At 42.1% G+C, this 17710-nt stretch overlaps 2 protein-coding genes and 1 long non-coding RNA gene across 3 annotated transcripts in view; 1 reads left to right on the plus strand and 2 right to left on the minus strand.

The window, feature by feature from the left end:
* LOC311296010 (uncharacterized protein) overlaps positions 1-8337 on the plus strand; it is a 50564-nt gene extending 42227 nt beyond the window's left edge. The window contains exon 6 of the mRNA XM_084417640.1: positions 6292-8337. Coding sequence (XP_084273766.1) covers positions 6292-6339 — 48 coding nt within the window. The 3' untranslated portion in view covers positions 6340-8337. The remainder of the gene's footprint in view (positions 1-6291) is intronic.
* Positions 1-17710, minus strand: part of LOC311296012 — a 288024-nt gene that overhangs the window by 22305 nt on the left and 248009 nt on the right. The gene's annotated exons all lie outside the window — the stretch shown is intronic.
* LOC311295988 (uncharacterized protein) lies at positions 8401-14812 on the minus strand. The gene is made up of 2 exons (XM_084417588.1): positions 14478-14812; positions 8401-9790 (listed from the first exon to the last, which is right to left on the minus strand). Exon 2 carries the CDS (start codon positions 9783-9785, stop codon positions 8646-8648), a length of 1140 nt encoding a protein of 379 aa, XP_084273714.1. The 5' UTR covers positions 9786-9790; positions 14478-14812; the 3' UTR covers positions 8401-8645.

The following is a 17710-nucleotide window of genomic DNA, read 5'->3' on the forward strand; positions in this document are numbered from 1 at the left end:
TTTCCTCATCAGGGACCGGTAGGGCTGACAGGGAGATAACCTGCGCCCTAAACGGTGTGTTGAGGGATTTCGGAACATAACTGTGCTTAGGTTTGAGTATAACTTTCGAGTCATTAGGCCCAAACTCCATGCACGCCGCGCTCACAGAGAGCGCGTGCAGATCCCCTATGCGCTTCACCGAAGCGAGAGCCAGCAAAAACACCGTCTTGAAAGACAGGTGTTTCAAATCGATTGACTGCAAAGGCTCAAATGGCGCACCTTTCATGGCTTCCAGAACCGAAGAAAGGTCCCATACGGGGACTGAGGGAGGTCTGGGAGGATTCAGTCTCTTAGCCCCTCTAAGGAAGCGGATGACTAAATCGTTCCTTCCTATTGACTGACCAAGCGTTGTTTCTGAGAACGCTGCTATAGCCGCCACATAAACTTTGAGCGTGGAGGGGGCCCTGCCCCCATCCAACAGCTCTTGTAGGAAGGAAAGCACCTCCGCCACACCACAGTCTGTGGGTGACACACCACGGGCTGTGCACCAGCCCGAAAACACTGACCATTTCGAGGAATAGAGTCGTCTCGTAGACGGAGCTCTAGCCTGCGTGATCGTGTTTAATACTCCTTCAGGGAGTCCAACATGTACCCGTTGATGGCCCAGACATGAAGGGACCACAGTTCCGGGTGAGGATGCCAGATCGAACCGTGGGCCTGTGAGAGGAGGTCTCTCCTCACTGGTACTGGCCACGGGGCAGTACTTGCTAACTGCATCACGACTGGGAACCAAGGTTGGTTTTTCCAGAACGGTGCCACCAGCAGTACTGAGCATCCTTCTTCCCTGATCCGTTCTATCACCTGAGGCAGGAGAGAGACGGGGGGGAAAGCATAGAGCGGGCGGCGGGGCCACACATGGGCCAGCGCGCTCCTGCTCTTTGAGAAAAATTCCTGACAGTGAGCGTTTTCTTGAGACGCAAACAGGTCTACTTCTGCTCTGCCGAATTTCTTCCACAGCAGTTGGACTGTCTGTGGGTGTAGAGACCACTCGCCTGCCGGAACATTGTTCCTGGACAGTCTGTCCGGTCCTATGTTCAGCAGCCCTGGCACGTGCGCTGCTCTGAGCGAGCGCAGGTTGCACTGAGCCCATACCAGGAGGCGTTCTGCCAGCCTGTACAGGTTCTTGGACCTGAGGCCGCCCTGGCGATTTATGTAGGACACCACAGACATGTTGTCCGAACGGACCAAGACGTGGCGTCCTTTTATCTGGGGACAAAAACGCGTCAGTCTACTGCCAGCATTTCGAGGCAGTTTATGTGCAGGAGCTTCTCCCGTTCCGACCACTGGCCGAAGAACGGTCTGCCCTCGAGCAGCGCTCCCCATCCCGAGGTGGACGCGTCCGTGGACACCACTTTCACCCTCGAGGAAGTCCCCAGGCTTACACCTAATTGGTACCAGTCGTTCGCTCTCCAAGGTTTCAGAGCTGTGACGCACTTCTGATTGACCCTGAGGCGAAGCGAACCGGATGCCCACGCTCTGCGTGGGACTCGCGCTTTCAGCCAAAACTGCAGCGGGCGCATGCGGAGCAGGCCCAGCTGGAGCACTGACGATGCTGAGGCCATGAGACCTAGCATCTTCTGAAATTTCTTGAGCGGGACAGACGCGCCGCAGCGAAACGCGTTCGCTGTGCGTTGAATGTCTACCGCGCGCTGTGGTGATAGTCGCGCTATCATGGACAGCGAGTCCAATTCTGTGCCTAGGAAAGATATCTTCTGACTGGGTAACAGAGAGCTCTTCGCCCAATTGACACTGAGACCCAAATCCTCGAGGTGATCGAGTAAAATGGTTGTGTGTTCTATGAGCACTGCGCGAGATTGCGCTAGAATCAGCCAATCGTCCAAATAGTTCAGCACTCGTATGCCTCTCATTCTGAGGGGTGCGAGCGCCGCGTCCATGCACTTCGTAAATGTACGGGGTGCCAGGGACAAACCGAATGGCAGGACTGTGTACTTATATGCCTGGCCCTCGAAGGCGAATCTCAAATATCGCCTGTGACGTGACGCTATCTGTATTTGAAAATACGCGTCTTTCAGATCTATTGACACAAACCAATCTCCTTGGCGAATCTGCACAAGGATTTGTCTGGTCGTGAGCATCCTGAACTGTCGCTTCACAAGCACTTTGTTCAGTTGCCTTAGATCTAGTATGGGTCTGAGACCCCCGTCTTTTTTCGGTACCAGGAAGTATCTGCTGTATAGCCCTCCTTCGCTCTGAACTTGAGAGAGAGGCTCTATGGCCCCTTTGCTCAATAGTTTCGTCACTTCGGCTCGAAGTAAATGTGCTACTTCTGTTTTTACCGTGGTCTCGACGCGCGCCACATAGCGGCGAGGGCGTCGGTGAAACTGCAGCGAATAGCCTCTTTTTATAATGTTCAGCACCCACTTCGAAACCCCGGGCAGCTTTGCCCATGCGTCTGCATGGATAGGTAGGGGTTGAATACGAAGCGCGCTCCGCTCGCTCAGCGATGGAGAGGCTTCGGCGTGCTGCAACACGAGCATCGCACTCGTGACATTTGAGGCATGGGGCGCGCTGATAACAGCGGATTGCCCGCGCTCGACTCCTCTGCGGTGGTCAGCCGCGAGGGGGAGGGCTGGGCGGTTCCCGTGGGAACTGTCATGTCTATGTGTGGATGTGGGCGCGGGACAGCGGGCACATTTATCACACCGAAAACATCGTTCGCTTGCGTGAAGCGAGTGCACGTTGGTTTCGTTTTTACAGAAACCGTGAGACATGCACAACGCGGTGTTAGTGGGCACTGGGTAGTGGGCACTTTCACCATGTTTGAAGCGCAACCGATCTGAGTCGGTTTTATGTGCGCGAGCCCTGTGTGACAGGCTGTGCTTGTGTGTAGGGATGGGCACTGGGCAGTGGGCATTCTTACTACACATGAAACACCATCGGCCGTGGCCGGGACACCAGAAAATACACTCTTTTGGGGATTTATCTGGGTAGCCGTGAAAACGGCATTTGTGTGCAGGCAAGCGGGTGACAGAACCGACTTGTTGGCTGCAGAAAACACTGGAACAGTCACATTTGCTGGAACTGGACGAGCGAATAGCTTTGGTGTGAGTCTGGCCGCAGCGGGACTTAAACACCGTCGTTTTCCTAGCTGTGCTAGGACGACTTCGGGGCCTCGGGCTTCACCGTAATCCTAGGTCGCGGGCCACGTACAGCGGGGCGGCGACCGGATGAGCGGGAGCGCGGTCTCGCGCTTCGGGCCTGGCGGCGCTGTGAAGTGGAGGCAGTGGACGGTGGCTGTGGCTGTGAGCTCTGAGCAGACGGTTTCGCACGGACTGCTGCAGAGCTGGAGCGCTTCGGGAGGAAGTGCTTCATAGCCTGTGACGCTTTCTGTACCTCTGCGAAACTCTCCGCGAAATCCTTGACGGAGGATCCAAAGAGGCCTGTGGCGGAAAGCGGGGCGTCGAGGAACGCGGTGCGCTCAGACTCGGCCATTTCCGAGAGCGTTAGCCAAAGATGTCTCTCAGTCACGGTGAGAGAGGCCATATTCCGTCCAATGGCTTGCGCTGCAGACTTAGTAGCACGGAGAGCGAGGTCCGTGGCACTCCTTAAGTCCGGCACGCAGATCGCGTCAGGCCCTTCCTCATCCAGCTTACGGAGGAGATCGGCCTGGAAGATCTGAAGCGTTGCCATGGTGTGCAGCGCTGACGCAGCTTGCCCGGCGGCGGAGAAAGCGCGGCGGAGCAGGCTTGACGTCGTGCGGCAAGCTTTAGAGGGTAGGGCCGACTTAGCACGCCGTCCAGCAGAGGGCGGGCATAAGTGGGCCGCTATCGCCTCTTCGACCGGCGGCAGCGAAAGGTATCCTTTGTTCTTGGCATCGTCAACAGCGGAGAATGCCAAAGAAACAGCAGGACGCACTCTAGCCGAATAGGGGGCGTTCCAGGACTTGGCGACTTCTTCGTGTAACTCAGGAAGAAAAGGCGCCGGTCTGGACGCAGGCGAAGCGCGCTCCCCAGGCAGGAAAAATCCATCCAGCCGGTTGTGAGCGGGCTGCTCAGGCGAAGACCACTCGAGGCCGAGGCTCGCCGCGGCCTGTGCGAGTACTCGCATGAGCTCCGTCTCGATGGACGCTCTCTTGCCTGAAGAGATGCGGGCAGGGGGCGCGGGGTCCTCAGAGCCCGCCCAATCCTCACTGCCTGACGCCAGGATAGAGCAGGAATCATCCTCTCCCAGCAGGGCTTCCTCATCCACGATGTCAACGGAAGCGGCGGCAGACGGCGGCCGCTGTCCGTCAGGAAGCGAGGCTGACGAAGCCGGGGAAGCAAGCGGGCGAACCGGCGAGCTTTGGCGGCTGAGGGAGGGTTCCGGGGCCCGCTGGGCACGGCGCTTTTTACGGCGCGACGCCGCGGCGGGCGGGGGAGCAGTCTCGGTGAAGAAGGCTAGGCGAGTCCTCAGAGTCGCCATTGCCATCAGCTCGCAGTGAGGGCAGCCGCCGTCAGTGAGCGCGAGAGCTGCATGTTCCTCACCCAGGCAGGAAACGCAAATCACGTGGCGGTCCCCGTCGCTGAGTGTGGCTCTGCACGAGCCGCAGGAAGGCATCTTTAAAAAGACGCTAGCTCTTTTAGAATGTGTGTCGCGGCGGCGACACACACACACAAAAGTACAGTGTAATAAAAGGGAAGGATATAAGCGCCGGAAAGCGCAGCAGGAAGGCAGGAAGGCAGCGCGGCCAGCGACTTCAGTGACTCGTCCCGCTGAAGGTGCTCTCTCTCAGACGGCGCGGCTTTATCTCCGGCTCCAGCGATGCGTGTGCTTCGCTTGAAGGATGAAAAATCAGATAATAGCTGCCTGCGAGCGGTATTTATAGGCCTAGACCACGCCCATTTCGGCGGGACGTGACGCAGCGGGCGCGAAGTGCCCTGATTGGGTCTGGCGTCACGCCAGGCCTCGCTCGATAGGCTGCTGCAGTTGCCGCAGAGCAGCCAATAGGCACGCGAGCTGTCTCGCCTATGTCTGCATGCTGCCGCAACGCGTTTTGCATTATTACAAAATTAAGGATAATTTTTGGCTTCAATATCTCGCGGAAAAAGGATTTTCCCCTAGCGTAAGATATCTTACGCAGTACGAGAGACCTCTCGTAAGAGAACTTGGTTTTCATAGACATCTCAATTGTAAGATGTTCTGCTACCATTTTTTCTTTTGTCATTTGTCAGTTTTGATGGATGCATGAACCATCTCATTCAGGGATTTGGATTCTGATTTGATAGGAAACACAATTGTTAGGCACAATGTCTCTTTCAGAACTTCCTCTCCAGTATAAAACGACCATTCATTCACACTGAACCACAAAAACAGTCATGTTCTGTACTTCTGCATTTGTGTCACACAAAAGAATGCATTAAAGGGATAGTTCACTTTGAAATTAATTTTTGATATGTATTAGCTTACCTCAAGGGCATCCAAGATGTAGGTGTCTTTGTTTCCGCAGTAGTTTCAATTTTGATATTTTTAGGTCAAACCGTTCTTATCTGTCAGTCATATAATGCAGGTCTATGGTCACTGTCTCAAAACACAAGCACAGAGTCCAAATTAAAACAATTCCCCACGTCCAAATGAAACAATTCCCCATCGTAAGTACACATTGATGGCCTAAGACACGAAACGAGCGGTTTGTGTGAGAAAACGAACAGTATTTATATCGTTGTTATCTCTTGAAAACAGCACACGTCCAAATGATCTGACGGCGCGGGCGGGTATAGATATATACATAGATGTCGCCTTGGCTACGGTTTCGTTCCAATGAACTGCAGTAGCCAAGGCGGACTTTTTAATTTGGACTCTGTGCTTGTGTTTTGAGACAGTGACCATAGACATGCATTATATGACTGACAGACAAGAACGGTTTGACCTAAAAATATCAAAATTGAAACTACTGCGGAAACAAAGACACCTACATCTTGGATGCCCTTGAGGTAAGCTAAAACATATCAAAAATTAATTTCAAAGTGAACTATCCCTTTAAGGTAGATTTACAGACTGTAATCAAAAGTTGCACTGGGTAAGATTTACAGGAATGGATGAACATCTTCTTTAAGGCTTTTTTTCAGAGAGATTTCAGGCAAAATTACAGTTTGGGTGCAGAGCATCTTACTTTCAACTTTATTAATCATGATAGACCACTGTTTTTGATGGATTTCTTGACATTTGTTATTCTCTGAAAGATTAACCTCTTTCTCCAGTTTTGCATCTGTTCATCAACACTGTTCCTGATTTTACTTTTGTGTTTTCTTACAGAAACGTAATGAAGATGCTGAAGTAGTGTACTCAAGTGTTATGACCTAAGGTTTTTTAATTTGTTATTTATTTGCACACTGCCATCTTATTGTGTTATTGTCAGTTATGACCTGTAAAAAAGCGGATTGAATAACAGCTTCATAATCCCGGAAGAACTGCCTATGAAGCGTGAAAACCTGCCTAGACCTGAAATGATTCTTGAGCTTGTGCTTCAGATGCCTTAAACTGTCAGCATTTGTGTATTTTCCCATATTTCAGCATTATTTTATGAACGTTGTACTGAATGAAACGCAACAGAATAAACAATTTCATTTCACTTTAAAAAGCTTTTATAATTAAATCACCTTTCTTATACTATTTTCTCAAACCTAAAACAATCTAGTCCCTGATAGTTTTTATAAACCCTACATAACAAACCCTAAATTACACACACAAAAAAATTGAGTTCTTTCATCTAGTTAACATATTAAAACCAGCTTGCTTTAGTCTAACTATCACTTCAGCAGTTAAAGCAGTTTTCCTGCGTGATAGGACATGTTTCCACAGGTTTGGCTCTTCTCCAAGGCGGGAACCCTGGAATGTTTTCCGCCCTCATTATACAGGTTTCACTGCACCACATAGCCATGGGTGGAGCGTAAAGTCCCCCTCTCTGGATATACTGGTAAAATGGGAATAAAGTCACTATCTTGAAATCACTATTTCACAGAGATGCATTGCTGTAGTCACAGAACAATTGAGTTACACACCAGTAAATGTCATAGCAAAACCAAACCATCATACAGAACAGTAAAAACAACCTGCATAATAGTGATGGCAGAAAAGGAGATGACTGAAAGAGCCCGAAACACTGTACAGTAGCGACACCTGCTGGTCAAAACTGTAAATGCAATGATAACACAGCCATACCAGAGCCATTGGAAGGCAAGCCAGCAACCTTTAGCCAAATAAAAGCTTTTTTTTTTTTCATGGATATCAATGAAGGAGAGGCAATACTTTTGTTGGGAACTATATGTAGATTTTTACCTTGATAAAATGCTATTTTTAAGAGAAGGTGCTCCACTGCATTACCACCAGCAAATGTGTAATAGTATTTAAAGGGATAGTTCACCCAAAAATGAAAATTCTGTCAGTAATTACTCACCCTCATGTTGTTCCAACCCCGTAAGACCTTCGTTCATCTTCGGAACACAAATTAAGATATTTTTGATTAAATCTGAGAGCTGTCTCACTCCTCCATAGGCTTCTAAGACATTATAACTTGCTGGCTCAGAAAATGTATTAAAGACATCGTTAATATAGTCCAAGTGACTACAGTGGCTCAATCTTAAGTTTATAAAGCGACGAGAATACTTTTTGTGCGCAAAAAAAACCCAAAATAACGACTTTATTCCACTATTCATTTCCTTCTCTCTGGGCCTCGAATCTTTTTACGTAGTATAACTGCATAGCGCTTCTGTGTTGTACGTCACATGTAGGCTCACTATTGGCCGACGCTGGTCATGTGTGTGATGCGTGTGACGTACAACACAGAAGCGCTGCCCAGTTATACTACGTGAAAAGACTATAAAGACAATAAAGCTGTCTTAAATGAAGATCCAAATCTAATCTTAAATGTGGTTGTAACAAGGTTAGATGTTATGGCAAGAAGGAGGCGGGAACCGGCGAACAATCAACAATTTTAATAAAAAATAAACAAATACAAAAACAAAAGTAAAGACAAAAACAAAACATCAAATAAAATCCAGGCCTGGCCTCTCTCATCCTTCACTGTCGTCGCTCCTCCTTTTAAGCTTCCGCTCCTCCGTGAGAGATACGAGAGCGGTGCGCCTCACAGGTGTCGCTCATCAGTGATCCCGCCACCGGCCTCGCTCCGCTCTCTCATGGCCCTCGGCCTCGTCCTGCTCGCCACCGTGATTTTATGCGCACTGTAGTAACCAGTAATCTGCAGTTAACAAGCAATTCGCGTAACAATTTTACAGCTCGGCGAAGCACATTCTACAAACATTGCAGTCTATTGAATCACTGCATAAAAGATAATACTGATTAATAAATGCTGATTAAACGAGTAAAAGGATATAATAAGAAGGCAAAGGGAAGGCGATGGAGCTTAAGAATCCACTCCCGTTCATTATTCTAAAATGTTTAAATATAAATTTAACAAAATACAAAAATCATAATAAAGCATGATTTGGTATTATATCATGAAGTAAACATTTATTAACTTCTTAGATATTGTTGATTTGGAAGAAACTCATGTTGATCTCGGTCTTGAAGAGGAAGAAGTTTTATTGTTTGGTGAGGACACAGCGTCGGATTTGAATGTGATGGATCCGAAGATGAATTCAGACATGATTTCATGATTTCAAACATTTGTTTTTTGCATGATTGAGTAGAGAAGATGATTGTCTGAAACTCTTCCCACACGGAGGGCAGTGATACGGTTTCTCTCCGGTGTGGATCCTCTCGTGTGATTTCAGAGATCCTGACTGACTGAAACTCTTCTCACAGTGTGAACACTTATAAGGTTTTTCTCCAGTGTGGATCCGCTCATGTATTTTCAGATATTGTGAAGTTTTGAATCTCTTGTCACAGTGTGAACACTTGTAAGGTTTTCCTCTAGTGTGAGTTCTTTGGTGCAGCTTCAGTTCAGCGTCTCTAACAAAAGTCTTCCCACAATCAAAGCACATGTGATTCTTCACACCATTGTGTCTTTTCTGGTGTAAATTTAAAGCACCCATCTGACTAAAATTATTTCCACACAAAGAGCACGTGTAAGGCTTCTCCTGTGTGTGAATTTTCATGTGGTCCTTCAGCGCATCTGCCCTAGAAAATGTTTTACTGCATTGATCACAGGAAAACGGTCTTTCTCCGGAGTGACAGCGCATGTGTATTTTAAAAGTGTATGCTTTTCTGAAACTCATCCCACACTGATCACATGTGTGTGGCCTCTCTCCAGTGTGGATTGTCATGTGTTCCTTAAGGGATCCTTTTATTCTGAAACTCAGCCCACACTGATCACATGTGTGCGGCTTCTCTCCAGTGTGGATTGTCATGTGTTCATTAAGGCTTCCTTTTAATGTGAAACTAATCCCACACTGATCACATTTGTACGGCTTCTCTCCAGTGTGGATTCTCATGTGATTATTAAGGCTTACTTTTAATGTGTAACTCTTCCCACACTGATCACATGTGTGCAGATTCTTTCCAGTGTGGATTCTCATGTGATCCCTAAGGCTTCCTTTAAATGTGTAACTCTTCCCACACTGATCACATGTGTTTGGCTTCTCTCCAGTGTGGATTTTCATGTGTTCATTAAGGTTTCCTTTTCGTGTGAAACTCTTTCCACACTGAGGGCAGGTGAAAGATTTTTTGTCTCTTCTTTTCAATAAATGACTTTCAGCCTGTGAGCGACTCAAAGACTTTTCACCAGTTTTGACATGATGATGTTTCTCCTTTGCTTCACTCAGTTCTTCCCTCTCCTCATTGTCTTCCATCAGGTCTAAAATGAAAGTAAGGAAAGGTTCATTTTCAGTAAAACAAAAAAGAGAAATGTAAAGGGAAAGACACAAAGGTGAACCATGATGTAATATCAGAAAGAATATAACTGCAATAAAATTATTATTTTGATGCATTTATGTATGAGATTGGCCAATAAATGCCATAATCAATATATATATATATATTTTCAGATAGTCTATTTAAGGTTTTTTCTTAATCTGACATCCATCTCGAAATGGCTTGTAGGGTCACAGTGATCCTGGAGACTATCAGTGTCTCACGCCATAGGCTGGAAAACACACTGGATTGATTAACACTAGGGATGTAATGTTTCTGTAAAGAAAATTTCATATCACGATTATTCATACTTTGCAGTCACGTGACTACCATGGATACCTGGCGGGCAACAAACGGGTATTTTCAACGTAGAGTCCTATAGTTCCAGGTCTTTCTAGTAGCTATCAAGTCTGTTAGCGAGCTAGCTGCATAACTATGGACTAGGATTAACTCCAAGGTAGCTAAATTGTGTAAAGCAGACAAGGTTTTTTAAGATAATCGAGCAGTAATAATTCCTCCGTAAATAATCTAGCTCTACTGTTGGGTCATCTCTGGTTCTCATTGAAAACCATAGATATCACAAACCTCAAAACAACATATCACACACTTTTGTTGTTGTTAGCAAAAGACGACAGCTGTTACTGTGCGTTCACACCGCCACCGGCGAGAGCGGCAAAGTGCCCGGAAGTCATTCATTTTCAATGAATTCTTGCCCGTCAGCCAGTACTTGTGACGTCACGTGCAAAGTGAATAGTGACCAAAATTATCACGACGATTATCAATATTATCACGGTTTTGTTAAAATGAGATGAAAATGTTCTAAAAGAAATGATGCGCACACAGAAAACATTTTAAGTTTTATAATTGGAAATCAACAAACAACAAATATAATTAGCAGCTCTATGCACTTTTTTTAAAGTATACACATTAAATTATATGACATTGTTAGCAGCGCATTATAACACAGCGCACATCTCTTCTATCACCGCGGACGCACTCTCTCGTTTCATTAAAATGCTATTATAAATGAGGTTTGTGGATAATTCAGCAGCAAATGTTATTATAGTGGGAAAAAAAGACATAGGACAGCGCAAGAAAGACCATTAATAATCTTAATTTTCATTGCGCAAAAGTATTAAGGCTCGAATACAGAGCGACAAAGTGCCAATGCGAATCCTGTGCGCAGAATGATGCGCTCGAAGCAACATTGAGTCACAGCTGCGCGCATAATGATATGACGCAGCGCCTGAAAATAGGTCTAATAGGTTGGACAAACTTAGTCCCGGTCACGATGGAAGTTACCGAGCTGGGGACTGTTTTCAGGCGCTGCGTCATATCATTACGCCTGCTGGACTCATGGTACGGCAGCAAAGTTTCTTGATTATTACGCAGGAATGAGAGTATAGTTCCTAGCCATATCAGCCTAGAAAATCGCAACTTTTCATTTTCCGTCGGTCTTACATGATGTAACTACAGAAGAGTCAAGTTTTAAATAGGAAAAATATCTAAATTCTTTGGTCATTTTTTTGAGAGAGATGCTAATGGTCTTGTCCGATTTCATATTTTATTGAAGGTTCCCCGGGCGCCGCCATTGATTAGCAGACCATCACCTGCTGTTAGCATTCCATTGACTCCCATTCATTTTGGTGTCACTTTGACAGCGAATAACTTTACATCTGAGGCGTTTAAAGACTCCGTTTGTCCATTTTTTATTTCTAAAGAAACACGACAATGTATAAAAGGCTCCATTACCTTGTATCTTACGTTATGGCCCCATAGAAGCCATTTTTGTAAAAATAGGCTAACGATTGCGTCATAACCTGCGACTCTCTGTCGCACAGTACCATATGGACAGGAGGAGAAGCTCGCGCGCAATCGGGGGGACGTGGAGGCAAAATGACAAAATAATTAATCAGAATACTTAGCAAAAGTTTCTCCTGCTCCAGCTCATGGACACCTCCTACTCACACTCTCCGTTTCTGCAAGTTTCGGAAGGGAATGATTCAGATTTCGCTTGGCACAGCTACTAGAAGACAGACGGGTTGCTCACGTCACATCTACGCCGTCAAGCTCAGTGTGAGTCTGCGCAGTACGCTCGACCATCAGGAAGTAAGAGCTTCTAATTGACTTCACTTGTCTCCGTTGAAACCTATGGGGTCACTGTGTCCATTTCTTTTACTGTCTATGGTCCGATTCAATGATCTATGCTAAGCTATGCTAAAAGTGGTACCGCCAGACCCGGAGTTCGGCTGAACGGATTCGAAAATGGTAAAACTCAACTGTTTAACTCTAGGGGAGTTGTAAAATGAGCCTATTTCCAAAAGAAACTGGAGTAAGTGGCTAAAATTTTACAACAAGTACCAGTGTCATTAAAAACAAAAATTAGTTTCTGAAGCGAGCCTTAGGTACCGTAAGAAGTCAGTAAGAACTTCAAAAGACAATAGAGCGTTAATGGTAAAGAGAAGTTTCAGAGTCCAGAAGAAGAGATGGAAAAAGACACTGGGACTTTTAACCCAAAATTCAATGAAGAATAGTTTATAAGCAGGAATATTAGACTTATAAATCATGTCAAGTCGTACTGCAAACATAAGTAAACAGGTAGGAGTTAAAAATTACATAACTATATAGTGCCTATGCTGACAGGAGGTTAAAGCATTAGAAAATGCATATAGGTGAGCCGAGATTTCGCTACAAGACAAACGTGTATCTGTCTTAGATATAAAGACACATATAACGACCGATTACTGAGAGAGATATTCCTAGGTCAAAAAATGAAAAGATAGTAATAACTAAATAATATGAATAAAAAGGAAGTAATAAATAAATATGTAAATGACATAAGTGTACAAACAAACAAACATAAATAGAATATTTCATATTTTATTGGCTACTTTAGTCGAACAAAATTTTAAATAATGACTAGAGCAGAGAAGATGCTAAATACTAAAGTAACTTAGACCAGGGCTTGGTACGCTGATAAAGGTTCAACAATGGAGATGTGACTGAGACTGAACTATAACGGGTTTTCTACAGGAAGACTTTGCTACTCTAAGGTAAGAAAATATGATTTATTTAAAAATATGGAATTAAGAGCTAGCAGCAAGAAATTAATTCATTTATTAAAATAACAAGATAAGGCAGGCAAAGCAAGTTTATTTATATAGCACATGTCATACACAATGGTAATTCAAAGTGCTTTACATAAAAGAAAATAAACTAATCAAAATAAATAAGAATAAATATTACAGTTCAAAAATTAAATAAAATAAAATAAAATATAGTATAAACAGTCGGACGAACAGATAAGCAAGAAGGATGAGCTATAATTAGTAAAAAAAGTTAATTATAACTATATTTTTACACAGAAATGTATACAAAAACTTATATTGTAAACTTCTTAGATTAGGAGAGCTGTTAAAAATAGTAAATTCAAAGAGAATTATTAAATGGAATGTTTAAGTTAGCGACAAGATACAATGTTTTGGACTGGAGGAAAATGACTGCTAGATGTTTTATTAACATCTGAGAAACTAAGAATAACAGATGGAAAATTGATCTAATAAATACGTTTAGATAAGAGAGGTATATATAGGTAATATATTTTGTGTGTGTGTGTGTGTGTGTGTGTGTGTGTGTGTGTGTGTGTGTGTGTGTGTGTGTGCGTGTGTGTGTGTGTGTTTGTGTGTGTGTGTATGTGTGTATATATATATATATATATATATATATATATATATATATATATATATATATATATATACACACACATTTTTTTTTTTTTTTTTTTATACTATTATACTAATGGTAGAAGGTTTTTAAGGATTTGAAATGCCTATCATTCCAGCCGCTCAAGACAAGGAAACACCCTGGACAGTGAAATTTAGATTTAATAATTTGATTGGGGACTCAATAAAACAAAAACTGTTTAAAAGCTGTGGAAGTTGTGTTAAAATTGCCAAGGAAGTCAAGTTTGAGGATTTAATAAGTATATATACAAAAGATTATTAATGTTTAACAAGTTTGAGTTTAAGAGTTTTAGATTTTGGAATATGAAGTGGTTTATACGCATAAAATACATAGCTTAATGGGTTACATTAAAACATGTTATTGCTAGCAAATAATGAAGCATATTAAGAAAAAAAAATTGATTAAACTAAACAGGAAAAGCTGAAATGTTAGTGCAATTAAAGCAGCCATGTGAAAGACGTCGAGTTCTATAGGAAAAAAAAAAAAATATATATATATATATATATATATATATGTGTGTGTGTTGTAGTTATGTGCGAATATAAAACCAGCTTTACCCAAGTATTAATAATACATTTATTTTATATAGCACCGTTGCTTTCTCAAAGCGCTTTACAGGCAAACACAAGAGGGAAAACTACACATTTTAAATACAAATATAAACAAATAAAATGGACAATCATGTAAATCCTAAAATAAAATGTTTTAAGAAGAGATTTAAGTCACTAAAGTGTTGCTTCACTGCTGTTGTATTGTCAGTAACTTTACCCTAAGTATCTAGTGCGATTATAACTAGACTAATGAGACAAAAACATTAGGACATTTGAATATTGATATTGATACAATATGATATCAATTAATAAAATAAAATAAAAATAAAAACATACCTTGCTTCTGAGAAAAAGTTTAGCAGTTCTGTGCAAAAGATATTCCAAGTTGAAATTTTTGACTGAGGTCAAAAGATAATCTTCATTTGACAAACAACTACAGTTAGAGAGCCTCAAATGTGGAAACACTGCAGTGAGGAAGAAAAATAAAATAAAAATAAAAGCAAAATATTATAATAAAAGGACGATTGATATCTTATGTTGTAACAACTATTAATAGCCAGATAAAAAGTCATAAAAAAGGAAAGAGGTTTCTTAAAAAAGTACACTTGTTTGTGAAACTATGTGCACTGAAGACTGAAGATTTCAGTTTGAAGTCAGAAAAATAAGCATGAGAGGGGGAGTAATGTTTCTTCTGGTACAGCCTAGCAGGCAGAGCTCAGGGGAGTATCTCAAGGTCGCTCGACAGGAGTTTTACCAGACATCCCAGCAATACATGGAGAGAAACAGGGTTTGATTTAAACTGTTTTGTAAAACGGGAAAATAGACTGCCAGGTAAACAAACTGATTTAGCTCTAAAGCTTTAAAAAATGTTGAAGGGACTTAACCTCTTGTATAGACTAAACCTTTTTCTGAACCTTTTAGCCCAACCAGACAATTTTAAAGAAAACACAGAGATATGATATTAATACAGCTGATAAGCTAGCTTGACTTGAAGAAAAGTAGAGAAACGGAAACAGAATTTATAATATATAACAGATATTGGACCAAATTTAACAGCTTAGTGAGAATGTAATCTTTTTTAAAGTTTTGACTGATAACAAGATACATATTCCTAAATGGGGACAGACATTATAATATTACTATTGTATATGTTAAAGATATAATGCTATTGTAAAGATATGCCACAATTATAATGGAGTTGTTTAAAAGTCAAATATGGAGGTTAAATATAGTGAACAAGAAATAAGATATTAAAATAATTAAGTGGGTTACATATTATAGTAGTTCATGGATTTGTAGGAAGTCCTAGCGACTGGCATTGCATGAGTGCACTGCACACTCAATGCTGGGTCGCACAAGGAAAGTAACTTGTTGTTAACCCCAATGCCAAACAGATATGTGGATGATCCACTGTGGTGACCCCTATAACGGGAGAAGCCGGAAGAAACATAGAGAGAGAAAGCGGATGGATTGTCAGAATGAATTTAGAAAAAGAAAAAAAATAATGATAAAATAATAACGTACATAACAAAAGTAAATGTATAATTATTACTACAGTGGAAGAGATAGTGACTGCTTTAGACTGACCACATAGTTTTAGGATATTTAGAACAAAGACAAGGTTTGAATATTGATTAACTGAAATTAGTTTGTTTTAATATAAAGTATTAAGATATACAGCAGAGTGATCAAAATGCAAGAACAGCTGTTAATAGCCTACTAATAAAAGTTGTAGGCAAGATGTGATAAATGAAATTCATATTTTTCATTTTACAGCTATTTAACAAAATGTCTAAATATGCTTACATGGAGATTAGCCATTTACAGATGTAAAAATAATAATAAAAATGAGGATAGTTGACTAAGAAACTTGGAGTTATTAGAACATTTCCTCTGATTAAAAAAAAAAAAAAAAAAAAAAAAACAAGGTGACAAATGAAATTTAACAATAAAAGTATGATTCAGATAAAGATAAAGAAAAGCTTCTTAAGTTAGAGATAACTAGAGAGGTATTATCAGGACTGGGGTTAATTTAATGATAAATTGAAAAAGACGATTGTCAACAAACAATGAAAGAACCTAGTGTGTTGTTGTCCAGGAATGAGTTATCCTCAAAGTAATAATGAATGACACAGTGACTATCAGCGAGCACATGGATGTAGGACTGTTTATGTAACAGGGTTGCAGTGGACTAAATACGATGAATGTTTGAAAGACATTAACCAAAGTAATTTGCTGGTATATATGGTAGGCAATAGGCATAGAATTTGGGGCATGGACTGTTGGAGAATTTCATCTGTCTCATACATGAGTCCAAATGCATGATATAAATATTAAAGGATCTAGGCCTAAGATGTAGGAGGCCTAAAATTATGGGAAGCAGAGAGAACAAGTCAAAAGGGGACAAAATGATGGGAAACACAGAACATGTCAAAAGTGTATGTGAGGATAAAAACTGGGAAAGAGTCGTGTGAGGACAAGACAGAAAAACTGGGTGAAAGGTTGAATGAGACTAGAGATGGAAAAGTACCCAAAAACCATATGCAAAGTCATTATCAAAAAAGCGCATGCGTGAAATATGGCCACCAATAGAAATTAAACATCGATGCAGGTGTTTCTAATCGTGGAGAAGTGCCAAGGTGGAGCCAAAAGAAAAAGATAACTACACTAACGCTAATTGGACACCAAGAGATAAGAATAATGTAAGATCAGATGTCCGGATGGCCAGCCGGCTCCTCACTTTGTTGCTTGTCAATAAAGTTAATTCTTCTGACCTGGAACCTCGACTCTGAGAAACTTCTTTGAGACCTGAACCAAAAAGAACTTTGAATTTGCCACAACCTTTGGTGATTTAACCATTTAAGGCAAAATTACCGAACAAAGGTGTACAAAGAAATCAGACTTGGAAACAGCTGGGTATTTCTAGCGTCGTAAATATGGTCAAAATGTATTGAAATAAATACAAATGACGTACAAAGCAAGTGGCTGCTGGTTTTGTCCCAGGAGACTTGGGAGAAAACTAGAGAGCCTAAAATCTTGATTTACCAAAGTATTGAAAAATAAGTAGTGAAAAATATTCCAACCAAAGTGAGAAATGGTTAATGGAAACAATTGCTAAAAGCTATTTACGATATAGCGTAAGAATGTCACAATAAAAAATCTCCCAAAAAGGGGGAATGTGAGTAAATGCATATTTAAAAAAAAAAAAAGTCCCAAATACATGATTGAAAGGCAGAGCTGATCCTGTGTGCCAGTGAACTTCTGGAAGGGGGAGAGCCTGCTAGCAGAGGTTCACTCAGCACTTCAGGCTGGTCTTCAAGGAAATAGTGAACAGGACCACCAGCAAAGCACCTCGATTGCCTGTGCCAAGAGAAAGAGCTGGCACAAGATTAACAAATCAGTAAAATATTAAAAGTTTTTGATGTGGGTAGAGTGATACTTTGGAATTTACTTATCCAAAACAATTAAAGTAAATAGTCCAAAAAGAGGGAAGAATAATGCTGAAATATAGAAAAATACTGCTAATATAAATCACTTGCTGTGGGTAAATGATAATTATTGATTGTTTA

The sequence above is a fragment of the Rutilus rutilus genome (genome assembly GCF_951802725.1).
Source record: "Rutilus rutilus genome assembly, chromosome: 8".
NCBI classification, from domain to species: Eukaryota; Metazoa; Chordata; class Actinopteri; order Cypriniformes; family Leuciscidae; genus Rutilus; species Rutilus rutilus.